The sequence below is a fragment of the Triturus cristatus genome, chromosome 7 (assembly GCF_964204655.1).
Source record: "Triturus cristatus chromosome 7, aTriCri1.1, whole genome shotgun sequence".
Lineage (NCBI taxonomy): Eukaryota > Metazoa > Chordata > Amphibia > Caudata > Salamandridae > Triturus > Triturus cristatus.
Window position 1 is genome coordinate 1,683,771,057 of NC_140590.1, and position 13,537 is coordinate 1,683,784,593.

General features: G+C 46.7%; 1 protein-coding gene across 2 annotated transcripts in view; it reads left to right on the top strand.

Annotated features, from left to right (window-relative positions):
• The window catches only part of LOC146812720 (uncharacterized), a 158,790-nt gene that overhangs the window by 43,894 nt on the left and 101,359 nt on the right, over window positions 1-13,537 (top strand). For both annotated transcript variants that reach the window (XM_085619830.1, XM_085619831.1), the window contains 2 exons: window positions 145-283; window positions 6,338-6,486. In XM_085619830.1, the coding sequence (XP_085475956.1) occupies window positions 176-283; window positions 6,338-6,486 (257 nt within the window). In that variant the 5' untranslated portion in view covers window positions 145-175. The remainder of the gene's footprint in view (window positions 1-144; window positions 284-6,337; window positions 6,487-13,537) is intronic.

Here is a 13,537-nt window from a genome sequence, read left to right on the forward strand (position 1 = left end):
TTTGCAATTGCAACTCTCCAGTTGCGAATACGTTTTGCAAATATGATCCTGTGAAATGTTGACTGATATCTTTCTCCTTGTCTTGTGTCTTCTTGCCCTCCCCTTGCCCTCTTTGTCTGCCCCTCTCTCTCTTTTTCACCTCAGATTTACTTAATGACCCTGCGAGTTTTCAGACATGGACCCACAGCTTTTAACAGAAGTGAGGAAGCTGAGAAAGAAACTGCGACAAATAGAGAACTTACAGCACTTGCAGCGGGACCTGAGCGAGTCTGAGGCGCTTAAGGTAAGAATCCCCTCCCTGGATTGGAAGCATCAGTAAAAAGTGTGTTCGACAAGAGTGCAGAGGTTTTTGCAGGCTGATTAACCTGAGCAAGCATCTTTCACTGACCCCTATAGATCTGCAGCATAAGAGGTGCTCACCTTTAAACATTATAGCCCATTAGACCATAATTCACAATTACTGGAACTAATTTACAGGGTGTGACATATAGTTCCATACTCTGTGCTTTTCAAATATTTGTCAAGATCGACCTAGAGTGTGTAGGTTTGAGACCATTCTCTTCTAGTGACATGCATGACTTTAGACTTTGTTCCTTGTAGGGGGTACCTGTCTTCTTGCAAGGAGGCCCATTGAGTTCCTTGGTGTAAATGGTGCCAAAATACTGACTATTTTGCCTAAATAAGGTTAGATGACTAGCATCTTTTTCAGCCTTTAGAAAATATTATACAGCCAATAAGTAAGCCACGTGGAGAGCCAGCACCAGCTCTGCCTCAGGCAGATGCTGTGAACAGGAGTCACAGTCACAGCAGGTTTACTGGCAGAGACATCTGTGGCTGGCCCAGTAGCTAACACAGAAAACCTCACAGAAATGCGACTCACCGTACAGCAATGGTCAGGTGTGCCAGTTGTAATTGTGATTCTGTGTGAAAGTGTGCAAAGGAGTTACACACCTGCTGAAATATTAACAGGTCAAAAGTTAAAGAAAATGCAGTGCTTACAAGTGAGTGACTGCGGTGTGTGGGTCTTGGGTGGTGGTTAAATGGAGGAGATGCAAGGGAGTGCATGAAAGAAAGAGTGTAAAATTGATGATAAAGAGGAAAGACATGAGATGTGAGACATGCTTATGGAGTGTTTCAGAAACATATGAGGAGAAAAAGGGTGTGTCTAAATCACAGACTGCAGAAGAAAGTGGTCTGAATCACATTGCTGGACATTTAAAAGAACGTACACTGTGTTCTTCGTTTTTTTGGCTTTATCGCACTGAGGAAGGCAATGTGCTGAAACGCGTCTGCAATGAATAAAGGTTCATATTATACCTCGTGAGTGCACCAAACGTTTCTTTGGCAGTTGACAAGCGAGTTCCACTCCCGCCTATCTGGTTGCAGCTGCCGTGAGTTCGTGGCCTTTATTTGGCTGGTGCGGTACATGGCTGATAATGCGTTTCGCCCACTGGCTGGGCTTGATCACATAAATATATAATTATATATAATTTCCCACTGACAGTCGCCACTGAGTGGGTAGTTATAGTTAGGGTTGTGTTTCTGCATGAATTTTCCACCAATTTTTTTGTGTTTCTAATAATGTTTGCTCCGTTTCACGAATCTCCATGAAACTTTAAAAAAAACATTTGCAACTTTTTGACTAGTTTGTGCATGGAAAGTGTTGGGGTGATCCGTCAAGTAGGGGCCGAGGAAAAAAGGGGACCCCCAAATGCGTTTTTCACATTCATTTTCCCATTGGAACTTTAGAGACAGCTACAGCTTAAATCGCTGAATGGATTTACACCAAATTTGGCAGAAAGCTAGATCCAGGTCCAGAAAGAGTGCTTTTTGTAATTTGGTGTAAATCTGTTCAGTTGTTTTTGAACAATTAATTCTCAAAAACTTTGTATATCTAGGGACACGGAGCCTTCGCAAACACCGCCAGATCTCAAACTGAGACCTGATTGGCTGCCACCACCTCAACTAGTAAGTGGCCATCTTAGGACACGGGACTTGGTCCGAGTCCTAAAAAAAAGACTGAAAAAAAGATACAAGTGGCAGGGTAGGACTTCCCTTACCCACTAGGCCAATATTTCCTATTTTGTCCGCAGCAAAATTTAAAAACAATACAAGTGTGGGCTTCCGCACTTGTTTTTCAAAACCCCGGGCAGGGCCTGGGAAAGACACATTTATTTTTGGTGGGAGTGGGGCTTGCATGGCCCCCCTTCCCAAATCTGATTTCAGCCCCATGGTCCCCCATGCGCTGTGGCCAAATGCATTTTTGATGGGGAGGGGGCACGTAAGTTTCTCCCCAGTCCAGCTCACGGGCTAATTCCCGGGGCGCCAACCCCCCGGACATAGTGGTTTCCCTTCCTGCAATGGCTCTCGCTTGGTAGGAGCATTTTCAAAACTCCCGCCAAGTGGGAGCAAACACAAAGTCTGCTCCAAGCAGGCGGGAGCTTCAAAAATTCTAACCCCTGCTAAGGGCAGACTTTTGATCTGAAACAGATCAAAAGGTTGCTCCTGCCTGGAGGGAGCTGCATTATTAGCTGTTCCTCTGGGCTTGTGCGGGAAGCCGGCTGGAGCCCCGAGGGTCTTGGGGTTCCCCCGCAGTCCTCAACGACTCTATGGTGGGTGCCCTGGGTGGGCACCCACCTTTACAGCACAGGCCCCAGGAATGGGGTCCCCATGGCCAAAAGCCGCCGCTGGATTAGGGCTACATACCCTCCTTCCCTTATTTTTAATTAGTGGCCCTGGGGGATGGGGTCCCAAGGGCCTAACATGGCTCGGGGGGATATGAGTCCTCCTTCATAAAAAAGAGGCCCTGAGGAATGGAGTGCCCAGGGCCTAATAAGGCTCGGGTAGGGAGCCCCCTTCCCATTTAAAATAAATAAGGTCCCGGGGATAGGGTCCACTGGACCAGGCCCTGTGGCCATCTCCCATGTGGGGTTGGCTGCCTTTGGGTGGTTGGCCACATGGCCTGGCCGCAGGCCCTGTGGCCAATCCTAGAAATGCACTGAAAAAAACAAAGGTTAAAGTAATGTTGTAATTGTACTTGAGAAATCATAGAAAATGTATCCTCATTTTACCTTTCTACAACACTAACTGTACTTTCTATAACAAAAAATTCCCCTCATTGTGTTAATTTTTAAAAGCAATGCTTTAAGTTTTACAGCTTTGATTCCATCATGATGGCTTTCAGCTGTGCCACACTTTTGTCATAAATACAGAAAGTTAAGCGCTCTAGTTGTTCATTTGTACACTGTGGGAAGATGCAGTAGATCTTTGGGGAATCAACGGACCGGATGATGCTGCACTTGAAATGTTTTACTGAGAATATCTGACTTTATTCTCACATGGCTGAGGAAGATAGTGTAAACTTATAGAAAATGTGCTCTCATTTTAGCTTCCAGACTGTGGCGTAACAGTAACCCTTGCAGCCCTTGCGGGGAGCACCGAGCTCCAGGGGCCCCCCTTTGGCACTGTACAGGGGTGGTGGGCGTGCTGTCAAGTACCACTTATCAGGCATTAGACTAACAAACTTTAATGCTGGTATCCGCATCACCACATTAACATGCATTGGTTGAGCACATGTAGCTCCCTGCCCCCCGCTGGGGAGCATGAGGTGCTAAAAAAACAGCCTTGTGTGTAGTACTACCACTCTGCCTGCGAAGGAATTTTACGGTTTACGGTGCCGGGCCTGGAGGACTGCTGCCATGGTAACAGGGCACATAGGGATACATTGTTTTTTGCTGTGTGCAAAAACAGATTGTGCGCCCTCTGTCAGCCCCGCTCGGCCTTTCTGAGACCCACATGTGGCTGCTGGATATTCCAGCATGGCCGGGACTACTAATTGTGTGTGTTGGGCTAGGACCTTCAGAAGGCCTGCCAGCAGAGAACCAGGGAACAGCAGGAAGGGAAGTTTCCTTCCAGCCTGCCCTGTACGTCTTGTCCTTGGTAGCCGCTGAATGACTCAGCCAGGAGCAGCCTTGTGAGCCCGGTGCATATGGAGGGGATGATGCTGTCTTAAGCCTGGCAGCTGGTTCTGATAGCATGGCAGACTCCAATTGGTATGTTTTTACTGGTTACCGATTTCACTACAAGCTGCAAACTTTCAAACTGTGTGGCCGGTTAGTGCTAGATTAATATGAAGTTGCTGTGTTCAGCTCAGCTCTATAAAAGTGACTTTATGTTTTTGCAAAGCAGCGTTATTGTAAAATAAGGCCATAATTGCCCCAGCTCACTTGCTCATACGTGTAAGAAAATTGGCAAATACTGGAAACCAAAAATGGAGTATTACTTCTAAAATATAAAAATCATGATTTCCTTTCAGAAACAGCTTTCGGTAAGTGTTAATGAAAGTCTAAGTGCAGCCAGTTACCTTTACTGGACAGAGAGTGGTTCAAACTACAGAGTGCCGGCGCAGGCAAGACTGCACTATTACTGCATGCAGGGGGCGACTTTTTAGGGCAATCAAATGTGACCTTCGGTATGCAGCTGCACCTGGCGCCGAGCTGGGGGGTGCTGCTCTGGAAAGCATTCTCGGCAGAGTTTTCTTTTCTGTGCCCAGCAGTTAACGTCCGTAGGCACGTTCCCTATACGTCGGGAGTTGGATTCCACGCACGTCGGATGTCGGGCGTGACTATCTCTCGGAAGCCTTTGACCTTGGCTTCTAACTCTACTGTAACGGGGATTTTCAAGATTAGGGCAGAGGAGTTGGCCCAACGGCTAGGGCGGTCGACCTCGAATCTGGGGACCCGGGTTCGAGTCTCGGCAATGACGCTGAACATCCTGTGATTCTGGGCAAATCACTTAATCTCCCCGTGCCTGACAAAAATGAATGTGTGTCCTCATGTAACGTAACTGTTGTTATGTAAAGCGCTCTGATACCTGATTGGATTTGGGTCAAGTTCGCGCTATATAAAACTCTGCAAAAAAATAAAAAATCACTTGACAAACAAGTTTTGCGCCTACGGACATTAACAGATAGCCACATATTTCTGTGACCCTTTGAATGGAAAACGGGCGTTTCTGGCGGAACCGTTGGTGTGCAGGGAGCTGTTGAAAGTTGTTGCGCACATGGACTTGTAAAGATTCTCGAGTATCACTGAGAAACCTCGATTAGGAGAAGGTCGTGCTTTTTGGACTTTTTGAAACACTTAATTATTATTGAAGCCTTGAGAAAGTCGTTTCATCGACGAAACACGTGTCAGGTGTTTATTGTTCTACAACTACGTGTCAACAGTTCTGAAAATTGAGTTACATCTTGCCATTTGGATTGTTTTTATTCACGATGTATTTTCATTAGTAAATATATTACTGACTTTTGTTGGTCAGTTGCTACTTTGTGGGGCTGTGCCCTGTTTCTGTTTGACTTCTGCAATGGTGTTGCTTGCTTCTGGCCGTCTGTACAAAATATATAAATTACAAAAACTAGCAATTTGCTCAGATAATTACATTAGAGTAAAAAATGTAGAGGTAACCAGGAAACGTTTGCTGATACAAGCAGCAATAGCCCTAATTCACAACAATGTTCACACTCCTTTGAGACTGAGCCAGATTAGAGTAATTCAGGGGGCGTCCCCAATTTCCCTGGGTCTTTTTGGAAGCTACCCCAGGCTAAACCTTTCGCTCTTGAAATTGTAATGTCTAACATTTTAGCTGCCAGCATCACAGCGCCATCAATGGATTCTGGTGCACACCCACCTGAGGGTTTGTATTTTGGAAGGGATCTCTGCTAACTATTCAGTCCCATAGTGCCAGCAAACGGTAATGTTTTCTGCTCCAAATGCTGACAAAAGTATTCAGTGTTTCACAAACTGTTATATTTAGTGATGTGAGTATTGAATCACAATTAGGGTCTGCAGATTGTATAACTGCTATAGCAACTTTTCACAGTGATTAGTGATTAATTATTAGTGACATGACATTTCACAATTGGTGTAATTACATTTAAAATCTCATGACATGTTTTGCCGTTAGCACTGCCAAATTTCACTGTTTGTAACCTTCCCTTTTCTGCGTATTGATGTCACTTTGCAACGCATTGACACCCCTCCCCATTTCAGATTTTGCGACACGAGCATTCACAGTGAGCAGATGTAGTTTCCTATGTAGAGACGCTGTGTTACTCAGCACATTGCAGAAATAGTGAGGGTGCCTTTGACTATGGGATATGTAAGATCTTACAATTAGTAATAGAAGAATATACATTTAGTGGAATGTGATATGGCAATTGGGTTTGTGAGATCTCAAAATTAAACAGGACTGTGGTGTTGAGACATTTAAAAAAATGCTCACCTCATACATACCCAACTCTGACCTTACCTCTCATACCTCTGTTCTTTTCCCCTAGGTGTCGTGTAAGGATGAGATACGAGCAGAATTGACCCATCTGCTCTCTCAACTGGCTGTGCGGAGGAATGAGCCCCCTACGACCGAAGACCCTAGCTCTCAGCAGATAGACGATGAAGAAGCCCCAGAGGCGGGAGACATGAAAAGGCGGTGAGTGAATGAACAAAAAGATGTATCTTGTCAACCGCTGGACAGATGGTGCAAATCAGAGGGTATGGAGAGAGCTCTGCCTGTGACTCGGTACTGGGATCTTAGTGAGTACAAAGGTGTTTCATCTAAACCTGGTGGTGAATTCATCCCATGAAGATCAGTGCATGGTAAAGGCCAGGACTGAGGTGTTATTTGTGAACACCATTAAAATGCAGTAAATTTAATTTGGAGACAAGACGCCAAAATAAACAACAGCCATTGAGGATATCATGCACCCAAACCTACTTGGTCCTGCCCAATTAACTGTCCTCTCGTTTTCCAGTGCTACCTCATTAACACCTAGACCTGTGCTCATGACATTGTATCTGCCCAAGGTATAGGATAAAGGCACTTCTCCACTAAATACACAAGGGATATTTGGAAAGGCAAGAAGATGGTTGACAACTGGCACCTATGGGTTTGTACACTGCATTAAGGTAGCTGAGTAGATTGAGCACTTGCTCCAGAGATGTTTACAGTTTGTACACCACCAGTCTGAATCCCATGTGGGTGACCTCAGCCGTCCGAAGTGGAGAAAGCGAGAGCCCTTAAATGACATTACAAATCCCTAATACTAATGTAGCAATAATATAATTAATGATGTGTACTGTAAGAGGGGTCAATAATAATAATATTAATTTATCTGACTAGAGTAAGAGAACCATTGAAATGTAATATAGATCATTGGGGGGAGGGGGGCGGTGTGTGTGTTTTTTTATTTGTTATTTGGAAGTGATTAGTTTGCTCTTCTCCAGCCCTCTTCCAGCCCTCTTCCAGCACTACCTATAAAGAGTCAGCCTGGGAATTTGAAAACAACAGAGGGGCTGTGGAGAGGGGGAAATAGTGCCAGATTTCTGTAGTTTCTTTTTACTAAATCATTGACAAGCGGAGCATTTTCCTTCCCTGGGCATTAAGAGAACAGATGTCAGATCCTTAGAGCCGAGGATTGTTTGCCAAAGCGACTGAAGTTATTACTTCAGTACTTCACCCCGTCTCCATCAAGCCTATCATGGGACGCTAAACTACCACAGAAAAAGCCAGATTCTCTCATTACCTTCTTCAACTGCTAATCGCACACAGGAGCCTGCTTAAACTACAGCATCGTTGGATGCAGAAGAACCCTTGTTCAAGTTTTGTGCACTTTCCACGATCTCATCATCAACTGGATACGTTTCAGCCACCACTTTCAACAGTTGGTAATGGCACTTTATCATTGTGAACTGCCTTCATTTCTGTTAACAGTGCTTCCTGTCAAGGTGCAAGCCGTTTTTACTTTTTGAACAATTAGTGTTGACTTTAAGGAAAGAACAAATAGAGGATATGATGGGAAAAAAGTAACCTTGGGAATGTAATCACAGTTATTACCCACATAGAGCATATTGGCCATTATAAATGCAAAAATATGTAAAGGTGATTAGCAATACATCTAATAAAGTGCTTGATGTTCCTGGGTAGATTCACACATTTTATTTGTGATATTTGCAAGTGTGAAAGAAAGGGACAAGAAAACATATGACTGTGTACGCATCTTGTAATGTAGCTTAACCATTTTCACATTATAGACAACCCGTGAATACATCATTTGTATGGTACATGGTTGTGATGTTGATGACGTTTCGACCCCAAAGGATAGGAAAGTCATCTTCAGGGCAGTGAATAGTGAAGTCATGTAAATGGGGAGCGCTAGTATTGATGCTAGACAGTCTAACTGCATAGTGAAAAGGACTAGGGGTCCCGACTCCTGAGAAGTTAAGAAAGAGTGGGGCCAGTACTGATTCACGGCAAATTGACTTACATAGTGAAAGAGTTAGCATCCCAATTCCTGAAAAATAACGACATTTTATTACATTAGGTGATGCCAGTAAGGGCACATAAAGAAGTGATCCTAAAGGCGAAAAGTACTTACACAGAATGGAAAAGCCCTAATTGAAAAGATTAAAAATAGGTTTTTAGCACCAAATTAGTTCAGACTTCGCTCAAGATAAGGAATAAAGGGCTTACCTGGTACGCTACAGCAGATGAGGCCTGGTGTATGAAACTGATAGAGGACTAACGTCTACTCCCTAATTGCACAAGAAATATCTACTTCTGGAACTTCAGCAGTGATAGGGCACACAAGGTGCTTGCCATGCTTAAAATGAATATGCACTCCTTTAAAAATGCACGGGTGTGTCTTATTTGCTGGAATTGTCATTAAGAAGATAGTACTCTTGCATGTTGTGGTTTCATGCTCGCTATTATCTGATTATTGGAATTCAGGCATCAATTGTAAGAAATTACTTGGAATAAGCATATCTTTCTCATCTAACTTTTTTGTGTACAGTTCAGTAGCAGTTTTGTTTTCTCGGAATAGAAGTCAGCAAAATATGCGCTTTTTTCCTTGTCTTGGTACTCCGTAAAATGTGATTTCAAACTCCCAATAGTGGGGACTACTAGAAATTAAGATGGCATTTATGGAAATGGCTGCTAGAACATTATAGCAAGACCTTTTGTTAGTCACCCTCTTATGATCCCCGGGAACTTGACAAATGTGGGTAGGTATGTTATCCTTTGCTTCCCTCGCCATCTCCTCTTCTCCCCATAATTATAGCAGAAGAATCCCATTCATGTTATTACTTTTCGTTAGTGAAGTTTTTATATGTAGTATCAGCCATACTTCTTAAGTTCAGTTTCTGAAATGCATTGTCTGATCAGAATCATCTTTTTCAGGAAGACAAGTAGTAGTTTCTGACTGCAGTTGCTAGATGGTGGAATTATACCCGGCATATATATGAATCACCAATACAGCCTACACCACTGTTACAAATAAGAAACTTTTTCCTGTACTCAAGCCTTCAGTTGTGTAGTTGATTAAACCCCAGTCGGATGTTTTGCCTCAGAGACTTGCTGCTCCAATCAGAACATATTTTAAACTTCAACAAAGGGACTTGCTGCTCCAATCAGAACATATTTTAAACTTAAACAAAGGGACTTGCTGCTCCAACCAGAACATGTTTTAAACTTAAACAAAGGGACTTGCTACTCCAACCAGAACATGTTTTAAACGGGAAACAGCCTTTACCACAAAGCATTTTCTACGCGATACGTTTACAACGGTACACATACCTCGTAAACGTCTTCACAACGCGTATTGCTTCAACGACGTCTTTAGCACGCAAGCAACGTCATCACGGAAAAACGTCTTCCTGGTCGGAAAAAAAAGCGTCAGTCCTTCGTTAGTGTCGGCGAAGACCTAAGAAAAAGGAAAAAAAAAGAAGAAAGGGGGCTTGGGGGGGGCTTGGGGGGGTCTCCCCCCCCAAAAAAGAAAAAGCGGGGTGAAGGCAAGATCGAGGTAAGGGCAATGCGAAGAAAAACCATTTCGTTGTAACGCATGCGTGGTAAAGGCATGCGTTGCAACGAAATGCGTAGTAACGACATATATTCGTTTTAAACTAAACAAAGCTAATTGCTGCTCCAATCAGAACATGTTTTAAACTTAAACAAAAGGACTTGCTGCTCCAATCAGAACATGTTTTAAACTTAAACAAAGGGACTTGCTGCTCCAGTCAGAACATGTTTGATACTTAAACAAAGGGACTTGCTGCTCCAATCAGAACATGTTTTAAACTTAAACAAAGGGACTTGCTACTCCAACCAGAACATGTTTTAAACTTCAACAAAGGAACTTGTTGCTCTAATCAGAACATGTTTTAAACTTAAACAAAGGGACTTGCTGCTCCAATCACAACATGTTTTAAACTTAAACAAAAGGACTTGCTACTCCAACCAGAACATGTTTTAAACTTCAACAAAGGAACTTGTTGCTCTAATCAGAACATGTTTTAAACTTAAACAAAGGGATTTGCTGCTCCAATCACAACATGTTTTAAACTTAAACAAAGGGACTTGCTACTCCAACCAGAACATGTTTTAAGCTTCAACAAAGGAACTTGTTGCTCTAATCAGAACATGCTTTAAACTTAAACAAAGGGACTTGCTGCTCCAATCACAACATGTTTTAAACTTAAACAAAGGGACTTGCTACTCCAACCAGAACATGTTTTAAACTAAACAATGCTAATTGCTGCTCCAATCAGAACATGTTTAAACCCCTTCGACGCGCATGACGGAACGGTTCCGTCATGCACGTCGGTTGCGCTGTGCGCATGACGGAACCGTTCCGTCATGGCCCCGCCCGCGCATGGAACGTTCAGCGTGGCGCGGAAATCCGCGCCGCGCTGAAGGGGTTAAACTTAAACAAAGGGACTTGCTGCTCCAATCACAACATGTTTTAAACTTAAACAAAGGGACTTGCTACTCCAACCAGAACATGTTTTAAACTAAACAAAGCTAATTGCTGCTCCAATCAGAACATGTTTTAAACTTAAACAAAGGGACTTGCTGCTCCAATCAGAACATGTTTTAAACTTAAACAAAGGGACTTGCTGCTCCAATCAGAACATGTTTTAAACTTAAACAAAGGGACTTGCTACTCCAACCAGAACATGTTTTAAACTTCAACAAAGGGACTTGTTGCTCAAATCAGAACATGTTTTAAACTTCAACAAAGGGACTTGTTGCTCAAATCAGAACATGTTTTAAACTTAAACAAAGGGACTTGCTGCTCTAATCAGAACATGTTTGATACTTAAACAAAGGGCCCTAATTCCTCCAAGTAAGGCTAATGTGGGTGGTGCTGATTACAATTTGGAGTATGGGCTAAGCCCACCAACCAGTGTTAGGTAAGACATTGAGAGAAAATATTGATTGTAAACACCATGGTTATAAGCAAAATAACCAAAGATTTTCTAGAGCAGATGTTACAATATGCCAACAGTTACTTTTATTTTATTCTTCTTTCGTTGTGTTTAGTATACAGCTTTCATCGTATGTTGGTTGTATTGATGCTCAGCCAACGCTGTTCCACCATCTTATGGTTTACAAGCCCGGAGTTTATGGACAACTGTAATAATAATCCACATTGGGGGGCGTGGCCAAGATGGCGGGGTAGGAGGAGGTGGCCTCAGCGAGCTCCCCCGACCCAGGCCCCGGAACACACTTGCCGCTACTGGTCTCCCCCCGTCGTTGATCGCCAGTGACGGAGGGGGTGGTGAAGAGCCTGCGGACCCTGCCGCGGGGAAAATCGGCGCATCAGCAGGCATTGCTGGCGGCCGGGGACGCTGAGTCGCGCCCTTCGGAGGCCGCGACCCGACCGGAAGTGCCGTTGGGTCCGCCCGGAGCACCTACTCGAGTCCGCGGCGCGGAGCGAAGGCCGTCGGCGCGGCCGGAAGAGGAGCTGCGGGCTGTGGCGCAGAGCGCGAGGGACGGAGGTGGAGAGACGTTGGTGTCCTGCCGCGGCAGACGGCCGTTTACCGGCCGGGTGCGGGATCGGAGCGGCTTCACGGACTTTGAGGGCCCTGCCTGGACCGGCCAGAAGCGCGAGGCCGACCCGCCGGAGCAGCCAAGTTGGAGGTGAGGTGTGCCTGGCGGTGCCTCTCAGGCCCAGTGGGGCCCCGGATGCCAGCGGCGGACCGTGGAGGCTGCGGGGAACTGTTTTCCCCCATGTGAGGGCAGGACCTGGGCCCGCCCGGGGAGCTGCTGGCGTGGCAGTGCTCGGAGGACTGAGGCTGCGATCGTGCACTTGGTGGTACGTGCAGCTGGCCTCGCGCTGCAGTAGAGCTGGCGGGCGCTGCCGCCCGAAGAACGCGAAGAGGTGGTGAGCGGGGGCGGCCTCCGCCACAGGAGTGAGCGGCCTGCCTGGCCAGCTAGGGCGGCCTCGGGCCGGGTGGCTCGGCGGTGCGGTGGGCTCTGCTGCCGCTGGTGTGGATTGTGCGCCTTCCCTCGGCGCCCAGGATGGCCGGCAGCAAGGGGAACAGAAAGGGGGACCGCACCCTACCGGAACTGTTGAGTAGGAGCACTGCACGGCCGGATCGTGGACAGCTCTCCCCGGGTGCGGCTGGCAGCTCGCAGGGGACGAGCGGAGGGGAGCCGCCAGTTACTAGGTCATTCCTGGAGTCGCTTTTCAGCTCCTTGCGGGAGGACTTCCAGACCCTCAAGCAGGAAGTGGCGGGAGAGGTGCGAGAGGTCCGGAGAGAGGTTGATGGCTTGGGTGAGAGGGTCTCGTCGGTGGAGGAAGCGGGCCATGCCCGAGATGGGGAACTCACACAGCTCCAGCAGGAAGTGATCAGGCTCCGGGACCAGCAGATTGACCTGCAGGCGCATGTGGAGGACCTCGAGAACCGTTCCCGGAGGAACAACGTCAGGGTCCGGGGCGTGCCGCTCGGAGAAGAGGGAGAGGACGTGGCCGCCTACTTGCAGGACTTGTTCCGGGAGGTTCTGGGAGAGCGGACAGACTTTTCCATCAGGATCGATAGGGCTCATAGAGTGGGCCCGCGGCGCGGGGCATCGGCGCCCCCCCCGACCTTCTGGCCTACCTACCCGACTACCCCCTGAAGGAGAGGATCCTGCGGGTGGCTCGCACTAGGCCCTCTCTGGAGTTCAGAGGCCACAGGGTGGCCCTCTTCCAGGATCTTTCTGTGGTCACCCTGCAGAAGCGCAAGTCCTTTAAAATTGTGACTGACTTCCTGAGGGAACATGGTGTTCAATACTCGTGGGGCCACCCTTTTCGCATTATCTTCCGGTGGAACGGAATACTGCATCAGCTGCGCTCCCTTCAGGAAACCTGCACTGTCCTGGGCGTCACGGCAACTGATGACGATGCCCCCACTCCGCGTCGACGCCGGATTACCCGGGATGGCTGGCGGTCGGTCCCCGGTCGCAGATCTTCGGTGAGACCAGACTCGCCCACGATCCGGGCTGAAATGGACAATGCGGTGCGTGAGGTCGCTAGAGAAACGGCGGCGGAAGAGGTCGCTCTGACTGCCTAGGACTTCTCCGGGGGGGGACCGACATTGCTTCTTTTGCAGGTTTGGGGGTCTGGGGGGGTGGGGGGGTGAGCGGGGGTGGTGTTGTGGCTGGACGTCCACTTTCGAGACTTTTCCATAGACTTGCCGTTGGGCTGGCCTTGGACAAT